The following is a 17,080-nucleotide window of genomic DNA, read 5'->3' as shown; positions in this document are numbered from 1 at the left end:
AATCAATTTCTAACTACCCCGTAATCCCCCTGTAAAGCCCCGTGTGTTGTTGTGGGCGCAGCGAAGGAGCTGAACGAAGATCCTCAACGTGGCGACGGTGCTGTGAGCAAAAATGCTAGACACACGGATCTTTACGGGCCCAATACAGGCTCCTTCCAACTAATTAAACTAGCCCCCTCCCCCTCTCCTAATTTTTGAGAGCAACTAGTTAACGAGCGCTCCTTCGGGAGCCCCGCAACAATCAGCGCCACTTGGCGCGCGCTCTCAGCCATTCGCCACGGGTCGCGCTCTGGACGCTCCCTTCGGATTTTGTTTTTTTATTTTTTTGCACGCGTTTTTGGCTTTTTAAACGGTTTTTTGGGGGTTTTCCGACGTTTTTGTTTTCCCCCGGTCTTCCTTAGCTTTTCGATCAAAAATAAATTTGAAAAAAAATGCGTGAAAAAAACGCGTTTTCTTTTTTCTTTCTTTCGCGAGAGTCACGGTTTTTCTTCCGCGAGAGGCACGGTTGTGCTTTAGCGAGAGTCACGGCTGTGCCTTTTGGAAACGGAAAAAATACGCGTTTTTTCTTTTTTTTTTCTTTCGCGAGAGTCACGTTTTTCTTCCGCGAGAGGCACGGTTGTGCTTTCGCGAGAGTCATGGCCGTGCCTCTCGGAAAGGGAAAAACAAAACGCGTTTTCTGTTTTTTCGCGAGAGTCACGGTTTTGCTTCCGCGAGAGGCACGGTTGTGCTTTCGCGAGAGTCATGGCCGTGCCTCTCGGAAAGGGAAAAACAAAACGCGTTTTCTGTTTTTTCGCGAGAGTCACGGTTTTGCTTCAGCGAGAGGCACGGTTGTGCTTTCGCGATAGTGACGGCCGTGCCTCTCGGAAAGGGAAAAACAAAACGCGTTTTCTGTTTTTTCGCGAGAGTCACGGTTTTGCTTCCGCGAGAGGCACGGTTGTGCTTTTGCGAGAATCACGGCCGTGCTTCTCGGAAAGGGAAAATTACGCGTTTTTTTTACAGGAGTCACGGTTTTGCTTCCGCAAGAGGCACGGTTGTGCTTTCACGGGAGTCACGGCCGTGCCTCTCAGAAACGAAAAAAACACGTTTTCTGTTTTTTTTTCCTTCCATGAGAGTCACGGTTTTGCTTCCACGAGAGGCACGGTTGTAATTTCGTGAGAGGCACAGGCATGCCTCTTTCGGAAAGGGAAAAAACCCGTGCTCCCGGTTCGGTTTCTTCGTTCGGTTTTTTTCGTGAAAAAAAAAGTTCGTCAAAACCTATCAACATGGATTCTAGTTTTGAAGATCTCGACGCGAGGAATCCAACGGTGAAAACGTTTCGAGATTTGGACACACGTTTTAAGAGATAAAACGTTTTGAATAAACGGATCTATGAAAAAAGGAAAAACTCTCAGGTTGTCGCGACCTGGGAAGGTGGTGTGTTCTTTGCAACGAGTACTCCTTAATTAGTGATTTCGCTGATTTGCAGTGCGCCACTTGTCGCGACCTGAGAAGGTGGAGTGTTCTTTGCAACGAGTACTCCTTAATTAGTGATTTCGCTCATTTTCAAGGGGGTGTGGGCCGATTTTCCCTAATGGCCAATCATAAACTGCCAACTGGATCAATCCCCGTAATGACCCCGTATTAGCCCGTGTGTGTAGCATTGCCGGTGCTGTGAGTACATGCACTACGCGCAATGATAACCGGAGATGGGCGACCAGAAGACATGATGACATGATAAACTATAGATCAGCCAGTTCTTCTGCCTGATCAAGCATCGTTATCATCAGATCAATTTGCCGCTGCAAAGGTGTCGAGCCCCGTGAGAGAAAAAGTGCACATGGAACCAACTCTCTCATGATCCTCGCCATGCGGGACGACCTGCCGCTATCAGTACGGCGCCTGAAGAGAAACTGTGCTCAGACAGTTGAGCTTTTTAACCTGGGGTTGACAACCGAGAAATGAGAGATCTGCTAGAGCTTTTAACCTAGCTAGGCCACTCCTGCGCCTCAGATAGTCAGACTGAAACTGGATCACTCGCTCACTGCCACTCGGGTCCCACGCCGAGCTGTCAGGCTGCCCCCACAAGGCATAGACTCCAACGCCGAGTGATTTACCCGACTGGATCGGTTGATTCGGTTCACCCCTTCTGTTCGCGCTCTGGCGCTTGCTCGTCCGCCGAAACCAATGGCGACCGTCGCGGGGCTTATCCGGCTCCTCCTCGTCGCCGCGCTGGCGCTGCGCCAGGCGGCGGGGGGCGTCAACCCGCCGCCGCCGTGCCCGCTCGACCTGGGCTACGTGCGCACGTTCCCGTGGGACCGCGCGCCGTGCGCGCCGCCGGTGTCCAACGTCACCGCCTGCTGCATGACCCTGCTCTCCGTGCTCGGCATCGGCCTCGCCGCGCGCCTGCGCGCCACCGGCCTCTTCCGCCTCCCGTCCGCGCCGGCCTCGGCCGCCTGCATCCGCGCCTTCTCCGACGCGATCGCCTCGCCGCCGCTCTCGCTCCCGCGCTCCCTCGCGCCGGCCTGCTTCCCCGTCCCGTCCCAGTTCGCCATCTCCCCGTCCTACTGCGCCGGCGTCACCACCGCCGCGCAGTACGTCGCCGCCGTCGGCGGCGCGGCCGCCGGGGAACTCAACTCCTCCTGCGGCTCCAACCTCACCGACGCGTCCGTCTGCTACGCCTGCCTCGCCGCAGGGATCCATGCCTTGGCTCGACTCACAGCTGCCGCCGGCAAAGCCTCCAACTCCCTCAACTGCTTCTACCTCACCGCCCTCTACGCCGCCGGCGTGTCCAACTCCGCCGGCCCCACCTCCCCTGCCACCGCCGCATGCGCCTTCGGCCTCGCTCTCGCCACCACATCCCCCGCATCCTCGAATGCCTCGAGCTCCATTACCCACACCAACATCGCCGTCGCAACCGTCATCCCGATCGCCTCCGTCCTCCTCGTCTCGCTCATAGCGCTGCTCGTTTGGACGAAGCGGCACGACGGCATCAGCAGCAAGAACCGCGGTTTGTCCGACGAGCGGCGGCCGTCGCGGCAGCGACCCAACACCGGCTCGGTGCTGTTCGACATCCGCGCGCTGGCGAAGGCGACCGGCGGGTTCGCGGAGCGGAACATCATCGGCCGCGGCGGGTTCGGCGTCGTGTACCGCGGCGTGCTCGCGGACGGGTCGGTGGTCGCCGTCAAGAAGATGCTGGACCCGGACGTGGACGGCGGGGACGACGAGTTCGCCAACGAGGTGGAGATCATCAGCCACTTCCGGCACCGGAACCTGGTGCCGCTGCGCGGGTGCTGCATCACCGACGCCGACGACCCCGACGACCATGGCAGCAGGCAGATGCTCCTCGTGTACGACTACATGCCGAACGGCTCGCTCGACCGCTACATCTTCGACCAGCAGGACGGGGCGGTGCTGCTGCTGCCATGGGCGCAGCGGAGGAGCGTGATCCTCGACGTGGCGAGGGGGCTGGAGTACATGCACTACGGCGTGAAGCCGGGGATCTACCACCGGGACATCAAGGCGACCAACATACTCCTGGACGAGGACATGCGCGCGCGCGTGGCGGACTTCGGGCTGGCACGGCGGAGCCGGGACGGGCAGTCGCACCTGACGACGCGCGTGGCCGGCACGCACGGCTACCTCTCGCCGGAGTACGCGCTGTACGGGCAGCTCACCGAGAGGAGCGACGTGTACAGCTTCGGCGTGCTGGTGCTGGAGGTGATGAGCGGCCGGCCCGCGCTGGACCTCGCGGAGCCGTCCGGGATGGTGCTGGTGACGGACTGGGCGTGGATGCTCGTCAAGGCCGGCCGGACGAGGGAGGTGCTGGCGGAGGCTCTGCTTCGGGAGGAAGAGTGCCGGGCGACCGTGGCGGCCATGGAGAGGTTCGTGCTCGTCGGCATCCTGTGCGCGCACGTCACGGTGGCGTGCCGCCCCACCATGCCGGAGGCGCTGAGGATGCTGGAGGGGGACGTGGACGTGCCGGACTTGCCGGACCGGCCGCAGCCGTACGGCCAGAGAATCCCGTTCGACGAAGGCGAAGGCAACTTCAGTGCGTCGTCGGTGCTGAGCGGCCCGTTCCTGGACTTCGGCGACATGCTCAGGTGAGGCTGGGTCAGGGGTTGATAGATGAAGCTGAAGCTGGACTGGAGTTTATGTACTTTCACATTTTGCATACTGCAGTAAACTACACCTTGTAACTGAAGTTCAGAGTATTGTACTATACTTTTTCTTCTTGGTGTAAATGGATTGTGTACCACATTACCTTGTGCTGAAATACCAAATGAAACATGTAGAAAGATGCTGAATGAGATAAAGTTCACATCAAATCAAGATTTTCCACACTGTTTTTGTTATCATTACAAACTATTCACCGTCCGGCAATCCCGGTGATCAGGGAAACAACATGCAGATACAATACCAGTCTACTGATATCTCGGCTCCGGTGGTGGTGCAAACTTACAGTGAGGGCAGACCGGCAGGCGGCAGGCAGCGGCCGCGCGACTTCTAGAGCCCGACTGTATCGCCACATCATCAAGCTACTACGTATAACATGTTCAATTGTTCATCCAAACAGATAACAAACGAAGGATACAACTGGCAAAATGCAGGATGGACATACAAGCCAGTGGGGGATACATTTGATGGAGTGGTGTGGAGTCGGTGGCCTAGCTGTCCTCCTGCAGATTGGGGTGGCTAGGCTGCACGCGGAAGGTGATCGGCATCTGGGCTGCAAAGTCCCTGTCTGGATGGTACCCAAGCTCAAGATCCCTCATGCTCCCGCTCAAGGCGATATCATGCTGGTGCTGGATGACGATGAACAAAAACAGACAGCCTTCAGCATACACGATTCCTTTGGTAACAACTAATGCAAATATAACTTGTACATGATGCGCGTGCATAGTGTAGTAAACTTGTAGCCCCTATCCCCCACTCTATGCTCTATTTGCGTGTTTTGGGCTCTTTTAAAATGAAAATTCAGGTGGAGACTGCATGGTTAATCAGGTGGTATTACCAAATGATTGTCAACATTCCTTATTGATGGAAGGATCGTTGAGTGTGAGTGCATTCAGCTCATTCAGAAATTTCATGTATGTTGCTAACAAAACATAGAATGCACCTACTTTTGATAAGTTTCTTTTTTAGAAAATGGAAAGCTTCCATTACCCCCAGCCTCTGCCGATGATGCATACTGTTTGATGATTGTTCATGCAAAAATTTATCAAAATAATCAGCATTTAAACAGTCCGCAAATATAGTTTTTGTCCATGCAAAATTTTATTAAAATAAACAATCAGCATTTAAACAGTTCGCAAATATAGTTTTCAGCTTACATGCTTAACTTCAGCGAAAACAGATGCAGCTTATTCAAATAGAAGCTCCACAAGTGAGCCATCTGCAAGGTCACTTACCACTTTAAAGGCTAGCAGCTTGTTCTCATCTTCCAGCATCTTACCCTGCAGTTAGCCAATAAAACAATGGATGAGGGCAGACTGAAAGAACTGCATTATGATCAACAAAATATGCAGAGCACGTAATCGTGTATGCAAAACTAGGACATACATACATGTTTCACGAGCCTGTCATAGTGCTCCATCTGCACCAACAGAATAAAGCAGCATCAGAAACCAAAAAAAAAAATCTAAAAAAAAAAGCATTTCAATGGTGACAATGCTTATGATGTTAATCAACAAATCGAACAATTATAGTGCCTGTTTTTCATGCAGACTTGTCAGCCCATTATCAAGTGCTTCCTCAATCATGATCAGCTCTTTGGGCTGCAGCGAGTTCATATCTTCGCCTTTCAAGTGTCTGTACCATCGCAATGGACAATTGCAATCTCAGTGTACAGGACATCCAAGGAAAAAAGAAACATTCTGTCCAAGAAATTACCTGAGCTCGATCTGCATGTTATCATTCTCTTTCTTGATTCGATCAATCTCCGCACTGAGGCTCTGAAATATTGAATGTGTCCATCAGGGATAAGTCATTCTACTGTTTTTTTTTCTTCTGAACTACAGGTCATTCCACTCAGCCAGGCTTGAAGAAAGAAAGCATTCGTCGATATGTTTTGGAGGTCAAGAATTACCTTGTGTTTCTCATCCCACAGTATCTTCCCGGAGTTGGTCTGGTACTTCTCCAAGATTCTTGATAGCCTATGTCCCACCAAAACGACGCATGAATACGGGGATAAAAAGGTTGCTAAACGTGCCATTAACAGAAACGAGTGATTCTAGATTCCGAAAATGTCATCCAGTCCAGGGAAAGGGGAGTATGAGTTGTTTGGTCCTACCCACTTAAACTTTCTCTAAACGTACACGAAACCAGTCAAGCAGAAAACATTCAGACCAACCCAATTCCATTCATGGCAAGTTATTGATACGAGTAGCAGCATATGAATCTATGATTTTACCTATCTGCAGTGACTATAAACGTACACTCCCATACAAACACCGACAAGCAGCTAAGGATTGCATATTTGCCAGCAGCGAAGAACCCAACGTCAAAAAATTAAAGCACGCACAAGTCACAAACAGTATACTACGAAAAGCGAGATTCAGGAGGGGAAAGGGGGCAGATACGGCACGCACGAGGTCCTGGGGGAGCAGAAGTCGTAGAGCTTGCCGGCGCTGGAGAAGACGACGACGCCGACCTCGGCGTCGCAGAGCACGCTGATCTCCTTGGCCTTCTTGAGGATCCCGTTCTTGCGCTTGGAGAAGGTCACCTGGCGGTTGCTCTGGTTCTCGATCCTCTTGATCTCGATCTTCCCGCGCCCCATCCCTCCGCCTCCTTCTTCTTCCTCCGGCGGCGTCAGGAAGGGCTGGTTTCTTCTCGCGCTCTGGGGGCCGGTGCCGGCGTGGTGCGATTGGGGAATGGCGGTGGTGGTGGTGGGGGTGGGGAAGGGGGCGGAGGAGGAGTAAAGGAGGCCGCCATGGGAGGAAGAGGAATGGTGATGAGGGGGCTTTCGGGGTGGTTCAGGGGTGGGAGCCGGAAACGGCAAGTGCTCTGTTTGCTTCGCTCGGCTCGGGCTGCCGTTGGCTGGTTTGCTTGCTCCGGTGTCCGATTTGATTTGATTGAGCGCTGAAAGCCTGTAAAAGCGGGGAAAAGGTCTTGGTTTGATTAGTGATCGGTCTCAGGTCTCCACGACGCTCTTGATTAAGAGTTAAAATTGATTTTTTCTCTCTCGAAAGCATCAGATCTTTTATAAAAGATCTTCAGAGTACAAAGCATCTCAAACATAATAAACATTGCACCCAGATTCCATGACCATCGAACGACCACTATTGCGGTCAGAGAGAGCCGCCAACGCGTCACTGCCGCCGCCTATCGGACCCGGCTTGACCTTGTCGATGACATCCAGAAAGTCTTTGTGCACGTGCCCTTAAGGGCTAGTGCCTTGGAGCTGCAGTCGTCAACGTTGAACCCTTGTACAGATCTAAAACACCTGACACCAAATCTCATACGAGAAATTATAAAACTCACTGTCCCAAGAAGACGGCAGGAATCTATGCCGGAGCTCTGTCAACTACGTCCAGACAGACAAACTCGAAGAAGAAGTACCGCCATCCGTCCGAGCGACGAACCTGCGAGGACTCAAAAACCCTAACCGAAACTACTAAACGGAGTGGAGGCACCATGATTCCCCTCTCGGCCACCGACGCTGGAGCAGCAGGCAGAGGGGAGGCGAATCCACGGGATCATCGGTGAAATCTGGAGGGGAGAGTTTGCCCTAGTCGTCTAGTGTTAGGGGAGGAAAGCGAGTTGTAGGTGCTTCCCCATGTCTCTTACTCTGTACAAGGGTTAAAAGTGGTTAGGTTTTTTTTGGCTGAAACTATTTTCAAATCAAATTTTATAGAATACACAGTAAGAGATTTTTACATCCAACACAAACCGGTTTGAATCTGAGTATGATAGACAATGTAGGTTATGGCATTACTATAATTCATTTTTCCTAGCCAGATAACCCGGCCTTTTAAATATGGATATCCACTTACGAGTGAATTTCAAGTATTAATATGTGAGTGCTTTCTTTGCTTATGAGATGAGACATGTGTTTGTGGTGATTCATTTATCTTTTTTTAGTGCCTTCTGTTGCTTTATGCGTGTTAAAAGTGTGTAAGTATTAATAGTTGCTCCTTGTTTGTGTATAACTTTAGTTTAAAGCTATGCATATTCCTTATATATGCATGTGTGGCTTTAGTCAATGTCGAGTTTTGTCCACTCGTTTGGGTATAGCTATGCTTTACAGAAGATTGTGATAGTCCCATTTGTCCAATCTTTTTTTATTGCTTGTTGGACTCCGAGCTAAGTGTGTGGTTTGTACTAAACCATCCAATTGACCCCCACGTCTGTCTTGCAAAAACACAGTCACAAATAATCCCGTTAAAGTAATAGGAATTAGGCCTAAGATGATTCCAAACAGAAAAACTTGAATTGATATTCCCAAGTAGAAAAACTTCAATCATTACTATCTATCCCTAAACATTCCTCTAAATTAGCCACAATCTTAATGACCAAGACAAAATATAGAATGTCTTAGAACGGTAGCTCAACTTACGTTGCTCCCATTTGGAATTTCATAATTGAGTTTGGAGTTGAGGATTGGAATTGTGATTTCAGTTAAAGATCGTTGGACGTGATTTTATTATAATTACATTTCATGAAGAATTGTGGCCTCAACCCCAACTCTATTTTGTCGATTCAACTGTAGATCAAATCGGTTACTCCCAGTATCCTTGGGCTAAAACACAAACCGGTTTAGGTGGATTGTATCCATCCATTTGGTCATTGTTTTTAGTGAGTAATTCCAAACTCTAAGATGAACGACGCATCACCGCATATTTGACAGTTAAAGCAACAGGACTTTCCAACAACTCCCGTTTCCATATGGAGACAACAATGAAAGGGCCTATCGTCTCGCGCAAATGGAAATGTTGATACATGGTATACCATAATGGCATTAAAGCATAGGGTTCATAGTAATAATGCCAAGATGACGAGGTAACTTGCTAGTGTATGAGGTGGGTAAGGATATAGTGGGTGGATGAGGCTTCGTCATGTTATCCATGACCATGAATTGAGTCAGTCGGAAAAGGGTAGGGCTCCTTGTTCCTGGTTCTCCCATAGTTGAATTCCCTGAAATCACAAGAATCCTTATAACAAGATCCAAGTAAACACCTTTTGTCCGGAGAACACAGTACGATGAAAGTTGTAAGCAATGTTCGAAGGAGGGGGGGGGGTTGTCTATCGTTGGCCTCTATGGTAGAATTCATCGGGAAGGGCACTATGACCTGGCTTGACATCTTTGGTCATCTCTATCCAGTCTCACACACCCCCACTACTTTCCTCATGTCCCACTGAACCTAGCAAAGAAACACGGAAATAGAGTAAAAACAGGGGATTATGTAAAACTAGTGTAATGTTGTGTCACATCTGGGTTTAAAAATCGTTGAGGTGTGCTAGACCTCGTCTAGACCGTTTTGAAGCATTTCGTTTGTAGGTTTCTTGTACGTTAAATTTATCCTTTTCCGAGGGGTGGAAGGTCAAATCTACCCTTTTTTATGTTGAGAGCTAGGTCATACCTATCCTTGACCACGAAAAAGGTTCCTTTTTTTGAGAAGACGAAAAAGGGGAGCAACTAGTTAACGAGCGCTCCTTCGGAGCGCTCGTAACGAGCGGTTTGGGAGCGCTCCACGCGTGACAAGTGTCGCGCGCGGAGCGCTCCCGCAAGGGAAAACCAGTTGCGTGGTTGGTTCCCGGTTTTTCCCTTTCCGGTTTGTGGTTTGGTGCGTTTTGCAGTTTGACCCTTGAACTACCAGAATTTTCCGTTTTCCCTTTCCGCGCGAAAACACAAAAAAATACCAGCTCGCGCGGTTGGTCCCTGTTTCCCTTTCCTATTTCCCTTTTTGTTCCCATTATATTTCCGGGTAATGGAGATTTATGGGGTAGTTACGGGCGGGGACTACCAACCCTATCAAATGTCACCTTTCAAGTAAATAAAAAAGCAACTTTTTAATGTAAAACAGCAGTCTCCAGAGTCATTCAATCGTGTGACTTCTTTATAGGCACAAGTGAACACTAGGAGAGGCATGGGTGTATAATAACTTTACTAAATTGAAGAAAAGTGCCTCCGGCTCGCCTTCGGCTCGTTCAATTTTCATAAACCTCTTGAAGGGGGGGGGGCAAAGGTCGAAGTGTGTGTTGGTCGTGCAGCGTGCTGGTTCGTGCGGCGCGTTGTACGTCGTGGTGTGGCACGGCGCCTCCGGCTCGCCTTCGGCTTGTTCAATTTTCATAAACATCTTGAAGGGGGGGCATAGGTCGAAGTGTGTGTTGGTCGTGCGGCGTGCGGGTTCATGCGGCGTGTTGTACGTCGTGGTGTGGCACGGCGCCTCCGGCGCGAGGGAACCTCCGGCTCGCCTTCGGCTCGTTCAATTTTCATAAACATCTTGAAGGGGGGGCATAGGTCGAAGTGTGTGTTGGTCGTGCGGCGTGCTGGTTCGTGCGGCGCGTTGTACGTCGTGGTGTGGCACGGCGCCTCCGGCGCGAGGGAACCTCCGGCTCGCCTTCGGCTCGTTCAATTTTCATAAACATCTTGAAGGGGGGGCATAGGTCGAAGTGTGTGTTGGTCGTGCGGCGTGCTGGTTCGTGCGGCGCGTTGTACGTCGTGGTGTGGCACGGCGCCTCCGGCGCGAGGGAACCTCCGGCTCGCCTTCGGCTCGTTCAATTTTCATAAACATCTTGAAGGGGGGGCATAGGTCGAAGTGTGTGTTGGTTGTGCGGCGTGCTGGTTCGTGCGGCGCGTTGTACGTCGTGGTGTGGCACGGCGCCTCCGGCGTGAGGGAACCTCTGGCTCGCCTTCGGCTCGTTCAATTTTCATAAACATCTTGAAGGGGGGGCATAGGTCGAAGTGTGTGTTGGTCGTGCGGCGTGCTGGTTCGTGCGGCGCGTTGTACGTCGTGGTGTGGCACGGCGCCTCCGGCGCGAGGGAACCTGCTTGTTTAATTTTTATATAGCAGGTTGTGCAAAAGGCAAAGCTGCTTTGTTTCGAAAGGCACGGGTTTGAAGCATGTGCAGTCACGTCTGCTTATGAGCTAGGTTTGTGCGTGCATTCACATGTGTGTATACTATGAAGGCATTGGTATGTGCCTCCAGAGGCACGGGTTTGAAGCATGTGAAGTCACGTGAAGTCATTGGTATGTTGCCTCCAGAGGCATGGGTTTGAAGCATGTGAAGTCACGTGTGCGTAGGAGCTAGCCACGGTTGAGGCGTTCTTGGTATTTGTGTGTGGATATTGCCCGGATGCATGGTGACCAGGCTTTGGTGGCACAAGGCCATGTCACCTCTGGAGGCACGGGAGGGTGGTCTCTAGAGTCACGCGTAAGGGTATGTGTGTGTGGATATTGCCCGGAGGCATGGTGACCCAGGGTTTGGTGGCACAAGGCCATGTCTCCTCTGGAGGCACGGGAGGGTGGTCTCCAGAGTCACGCGTAAGGGTATGTGTGTGTGTGGATATTGCCCGGATGCATGGTGACCCAGGCTTTGGTGGCACAAGGCCATGTCACCTCTGGAGGCACGGGAGGGTGGTCTCCAGAGTCACGCGTAAGGTATGTGTGTGTGTGGATATTGCCCGGAGGCATGGTGACCCAGGTTTGGTGGCACAAGGCCATGTCACCTCTGGAGGCACGGGAGGGTGGTCTCCAGAGTCACGCGTAAGGGTATGTGTGTGTGTGGATATTGCCCGGAGGCATGGTGACCCAGGGTTTGGTGGCACAAGGCCATGTCGCCTCTGGAGGCACGGGAGGGTGGTTTCCAGAGTCACGCGTAAGGGTTCGTTTTGGGAGTCACTGCTGTCGTACAAATAAGAAGAGGCATTGTTGTTTATAGTTTACTGGCACTCTCTGATGATGTAAGAGGCACTGTTGTCGAAATAGTTATCTTTTCAACATGAACACGCAATTTCTAACTACATTACATAGAAATGTGAGTTATTGATAAACTTTTTGTCACGTCTAGATAGAATTAGCCTCGCGGGCTAAATCAAAAGTTTTAGTCTTCATTTTGCTCAAGATCTTGCTAATCTCGTCACCCATTTCACTGCTTTGACTTGATTCATCTCGCTACTTAAGAGAATGTACATTGCCTCTGCCCACCAGTCTTTGACCTCATCCTGTGAAATTTTGCCGAGAAGGGAAGTATATTATTAGAGTTTGTGCATATAAGTTGTTTATAAGTAAATCTATATAAACTTACTGTCAAATCTTCCAGGTCTTCGACAAACTTTTCACCATTGTAGAGGAATGCAAGCTTTAAAACAGCAAATGTTGATTCTCCCTTTTCTACCACTGGAACATCTTGCACGGTATGAATCTGCCATCTTGTACCCTTGGCATTCATTGTTTGTCCTAGTATGGTGTTGAAGACTTCTTTAAACCTAGGTACCTGGGAATATTGCATTTTGTAATTAATTGTTTTAATATTGCAACTTGTAAAACTGAAAAAATTGTTATGTATAAATGCTTACGATTGCCGACTTATGAACATGATATTCCTGAAACTGTCTTTCTCTTTCTTTTTGAGCGTCTTCATGTTCCTGAAGAACTTGACATGCTTCATGTGGATCCAATTTATCCACGTCTATCTTTTCTTTCTCAAATTCCTCTGGAGTCGTTTCTCGAGGATCAATAATGTGAACTTTGTGTTTGTATTTGTCCAGCACATATAGTACGTAGCGGTCATGCTTCTCCATTGGAACGAATATCTGCGTACAAAATACTTGTTGCTTAGATGACAGTTTAATATAAAGTAATTTAATAGAACACATATTTTGAGATTTTGTCATGGAGGAAAGGGTTGTTACCATGTTTGCTGTTGAGAGCTTTTTCCGTTGATTTTCCTTGAGATACATGGGAACCAGCTGATTCTTTCTTTTTTGCAACTCATTTTTAAATTTTTTAATAGTAGTTTTGTGTTCCTTTAAATCCAATATATGCTGCAAACAATAATTACGATGAAAAAAACTATTAGAAAAAAGAGCTGTGTAACAATATAAAAAGAGTAGGTGTTGCAATATAGACAAGATTTTGCTTTTTAAATGTTTACCTCTGCAAAGTTTGGGCCTAATATTACTCTGTCACTCTGTTTTGAATCTTGTCTGCTTTCCCAGATTTCTGCTATGTCATCGAGGACCCTCTTTTCCATATGATGTGGTATGTTCGTCTGTGCTGGTCTTGGACCAAATACTGCCTTCAGTTGGGCTCCAGTAAGTTGTGTGCTTTCACTGTCCCTGCGGATGCACCTAAATATAGTTTTGCTGCGACAGGGAGATTAAATAATTTTGGAGGTCACGGTCAGTGAGAAACAAATTTTTACATTATTTTTGGCCTCTGTCCAACTATTTTTGAGGTGCAATAGAAAACAACTCACTTTTTGTATTCTTCCTGCCAGCTGTCGCTCATGACTAGATGGAAGAGGTCGGACGCCTCCGTTGTGTGTTGGAAGCAATGAGAATGTTTTGGGTATGGACTGGTGCTTCGTCTTTTTCCCTTTTAGTTTCATCTGTTTCTGTCAGCGGAAGCAGATATGTAATATGTAAGCTCTTGTGATACGAAAGACATTGGTGAACCGTGGGATGGGTAGGTTATTACAAAAAAAAGATAAGTAGAAATGATTTTCTTACCTTTGTTGGTGGAAAAGAACTTTGAAGTTTCTGGTTTGAATTCTTTGATTCTTCCAGGTAGTTTCTCGCACTTTACTTGGTTTGTTTCACCAAATATGGCTGTAAAAAGGAACTCTGGTTTCCACTCGGCATCTACGTTGCTTTGCTGCATGGAGGTCATTGGATATTCTTTTATTTTTCTTTCATGAGATAATTGAAGTATTCAAGTAGTGCTGCTTGTAAAAATTAAAATTGTTGCTCTCGTACTATTCACTTACATCGAAATCCTCATCATCTTTTATGAGATCAATGCCATTCCAGTATTTTGCAAATTGAACCATGAAGTGTCCGCATTGGGTACCCTGCTGTTTTGGCACGCAAACTCTGTTAGGTGTTTCTGCTATCCTCGACCAGTTCGGTTCGCTGTTGGCTCGTAGCTCCGCTTCGCCGTAATGCTTCTTCATGAGTGCGTGCATCCTTTTAATCTGTGATTACGGTTTGGTGTTATTGTTGGGTTTTGGCATTAAACAAGGGAATGCAGGAATTGGAAAACCAATTAGAAAACAAGGTTGAATTGACGTACCAGTTCTGGGTGATCCTTATGGTGTGTTTTCCATGTATTCTTTCCGTCTCCGTCTCTGTAATTCAGTGAGTCAAGTATGTCGATGGAGCTCGTGTACTTGTTGAGCACGTACAGTGTGTAGTGTTTAGCTGTGTTGTGAGGTATCATAATCTGCGGTGTTTGGAGACAGAGTGAGTTAAAGTTCATTCTTGTCAGGAGAATTAAATGACATGTAAATGTGCAATCTGTATGAAAAATGAATTATGTTTGTATATTTCTATTAACTTACCAGCATTTTCTTTAAAAGTTCCTTCCCTGTTACAAGGGGTGCAAACTATTTCAATGCTTCGTCCTTATTGAATTCTGCTAGTCCTCCTTTTCCTCCAATTTTAACACCGAGCACGATCTGCGGCCAAAAATTTTCTACTTTTTAGTACAATCTTTGTAATCACTGAAATGATGCAAGTGTTTTTTGTCAAATTGGACTTCATACGTTTGCAAATTCTGCGGGAAGTATTGCTTTATCGGTTGTGTTGTATTGTTGCTGCACTGTCCATTCTTCGAACAATGCGTTTGCGATGGATCCCTCCATCTGTTCTTGATCTCCTTTTCGTAGATGTTCCATCATTTGTTTTCCTGTAATCCAATCGGGTCGCTTCGAGCTAATATATACGTTTAGACTGCAAGCAGAAAAAGTTTATACATTAGTTAGGTTGGTTTTAAAAGGGGCAACATTTCTTTGTTTTTTTGTTGTGGCAAGAGAAAGTACTTACTCTCCGCATTCGTCCTGTCCTTCTTTGCTGAATAGGTATTCATGAAGTGCTCTGGCTTTGTTCATAAATTTGAAATCTCCTGGGACAAAAGTAGGAATTTTTCCATGCAGCTTTCTTGAAGGCTTTACCGGTCTCTTCTTGACCGAGATTTTCTTGTCTGAGCTATTCTCAGATGATTGAGGCATTGAATGTTCTCCTGATTCTTGCTGCAAGATTGTCAGATACGGCGTGGGATCTTTGTTGAATTCATAGCTTTCATGGTCATTCAGCCATGTTTTGATTACATCGAATCCAACGCCCATCTTTACATGCTCGTTGTATTCCTCTAGTTGGAGCGGGTTAAGGCTTGAAAGAAATTCATCAACTTCGTCGTGCTTTTCCATTGTTTTGGGTTTTAGGAACTCTAGAGAGATGGTGCTGGAGGTGCCTTGCTGATTGCTTGTCGAGCCTGTTTCTTCTTGAAGAAGAACAGGTTGTTTCTTCTGCTCGGAAACCTGTTCTTGTGTATTTGGTACGTCGTTGCTTGTGCCATCCTCTTTTAAATCAGTGCCTGTTTGTTCAAGTTGCTCTGTGCTCGGGGTATTGCTGTTGATATTTTGCTCGTCCGTTTGCTCTTCAGCATGGTGTGGTATCTTGTCGTCTGGTGGTGGTTGATCTGGTTCTACTGGTGGATCCTTTTCTTCGTGGTCTGTGCAAGATTCTTGGGCGACGGCGTGTCTGCTGACATCCATAACCTCTTTGTGTTTACTGGATATATCAATAACTTCATGCTCTTTTGTGGTTGTCGCATGCATAATATGTTCTTTTGGCTCGGGATTTGGCGGAAACTCTTCTAGTACGCAACATTCTGTCTGTTGCATTTCTTTGTCTCCCATATCGACTTCATACTTCAGCATATCTGTTAGAATCAAAAAATAATAATTAAAAAAAGAATATTACTTCTTCTAGTGTGACAAAATTGTAAGGATTAGTTTCTGAAAAGACTAACCTGTTGTACACTTGATTAATGACAGTTTGGTATTCCCTTTGTGTTGACTGATTTGTTGATATAGAATTTTTTTCCTCAACTCTGGTACTTGTTCTGGCTCTAAGGTTGCTGCTGTTCCATCATTGGAGTAGTGCTTCAGGTTCATGTACATATAGAATGCGCAGTCCATTCTGCATGTAGAGGAATGGTACTAGTAAGATTGTTGCATTCAAAAACGGAAAGAAGAGAAGTGTTGGAGCAATGGTAGTGGTAATTGTTGCATTGAAAAGACGAAAAAACAGGATTATTTCAGTAATTGTAGTAGTGAATCTTGCATTGAAAAAAAGAAAGAAGTGAAATGTTGGAAGTGCTTACGTGTCTTCTCCTTGAAGTGGCACCTGCAGTATGACCCTTTTGAAATGGTCGATGCTTTTTTGTGAAAGCTGTAGCTCTGTGCTTACGTGCTTCCATATTTTCAATAATTTGCTGGTTATATTGTTAAAGAATTCTATTGTGCCTGGATATGCAGTTGAAGAGTCAAGGAGTTCAGAGCGCTGTTTTTGCATGTTAACTGTAATGGTGAAGTAATGACTTGTATTTTCTTCTTGCTCAAACCCGCGCAACGAACATGGTAGAAGGAACTGCAAAAGAAAAAATAAAAAGAAAATATTTGGAAATCTTCTTATATTTAGAAACATAAAATAAATGAGAACTTTTGCATAATATACACGCAAGCTGATCTGCTTACCATGTTATAATCTTGCAGTTTTTCTTCTTCTTGCATGTTGAAAAATGATCTAAGCCTGGCAGGTAGTAATTTTTTTCTAATGTGTTCTTGATCATTATTTCTGTAGCACATTGGATCTTCGTCGTCGGCTTCCTTTATCGAGTGCTGCTTGTTTTGTCACAGATACACAAAGGGAATTTGTAAGTTCAGTTATAGGGGAAGTTTATCTATTTATAAAGTCATATATATTGTTTTAAACTTGATTCTTTTGCCGTGATCTTTACTTACAGTGTTGCTTAACGACAGAATCTTTCTCCCTGTGCCATTTAGTTGTTTTCTCAAGATTGTTAGCATGGGCTCGATTGCTTTGGTGCGTACTGATTTACCGACCTTGAAGCTTTCGGCGACATGGCCTAGATTG

The 17,080-nt window shown here is 47.3% G+C and overlaps 2 protein-coding genes across 2 annotated transcripts; one reads left to right on the top strand and one right to left on the bottom strand.

Moving 5' to 3' along the window:
• Window positions 1-1,990: 1,990 nt before the first annotated feature.
• Window positions 1,991-4,173, top strand: LOC123080132 (probable receptor-like protein kinase At1g11050). The gene has a single exon (XM_044503020.1). The coding sequence runs from the start codon at window positions 2,164-2,166 to the stop codon at window positions 4,081-4,083; it is 1,920 nt and encodes a 639-aa protein (XP_044358955.1). The 5' UTR covers window positions 1,991-2,163; the 3' UTR covers window positions 4,084-4,173.
• A 106-nt stretch (window positions 4,174-4,279) lies between these two features.
• Window positions 4,280-6,874, bottom strand: LOC123080133 (MADS-box transcription factor 2). Its single transcript, XM_044503021.1, has 7 exons — window positions 6,567-6,874; window positions 6,065-6,131; window positions 5,869-5,930; window positions 5,688-5,787; window positions 5,543-5,572; window positions 5,388-5,432; window positions 4,280-4,781 (listed from the first exon to the last, which is right to left on the bottom strand). The coding sequence occupies exons 1-7, from the start codon at window positions 6,752-6,754 to the stop codon at window positions 4,644-4,646; spliced, it is 630 nt and encodes a 209-aa protein (XP_044358956.1). The 5' UTR covers window positions 6,755-6,874; the 3' UTR covers window positions 4,280-4,643.
• Window positions 6,875-17,080: the final 10,206 nt, after the last annotated feature.

This window comes from Triticum aestivum, chromosome 3D (assembly GCF_018294505.1).
Source record: "Triticum aestivum cultivar Chinese Spring chromosome 3D, IWGSC CS RefSeq v2.1, whole genome shotgun sequence".
Taxonomy (NCBI): domain Eukaryota; kingdom Viridiplantae; phylum Streptophyta; class Magnoliopsida; order Poales; family Poaceae; genus Triticum; species Triticum aestivum.
This window is presented reverse-complemented; position numbering and strand designations above follow the sequence as displayed.

Excerpts from the sequence above, each read along its gene's own strand:
- LOC123080132 (XM_044503020.1), top strand. The coding sequence starts at position 2,164 with ATGGCGACCGTCGCGGGGCTTATCCGGCTCCTCCTCGTCGCCGCGCTG.
- LOC123080133 (XM_044503021.1), bottom strand. The coding sequence starts at position 6,754 with ATGGGGCGCGGGAAGATCGAGATCAAGAGGATCGAGAACCAGAGCAAC. Across the intron at positions 5,573-5,687 it reads CAAGTCTGCATGAAAAACAG|ATGGAGCACTATGACAGGCT; the intron begins GCACTATAATTG and ends CTGTTGGTGCAG. Across the intron at positions 5,433-5,542 it reads ATGACAGGCTCGTGAAACAT|GGTAAGATGCTGGAAGATGA; the intron begins GTATGTATGTCC and ends GGCTAACTGCAG.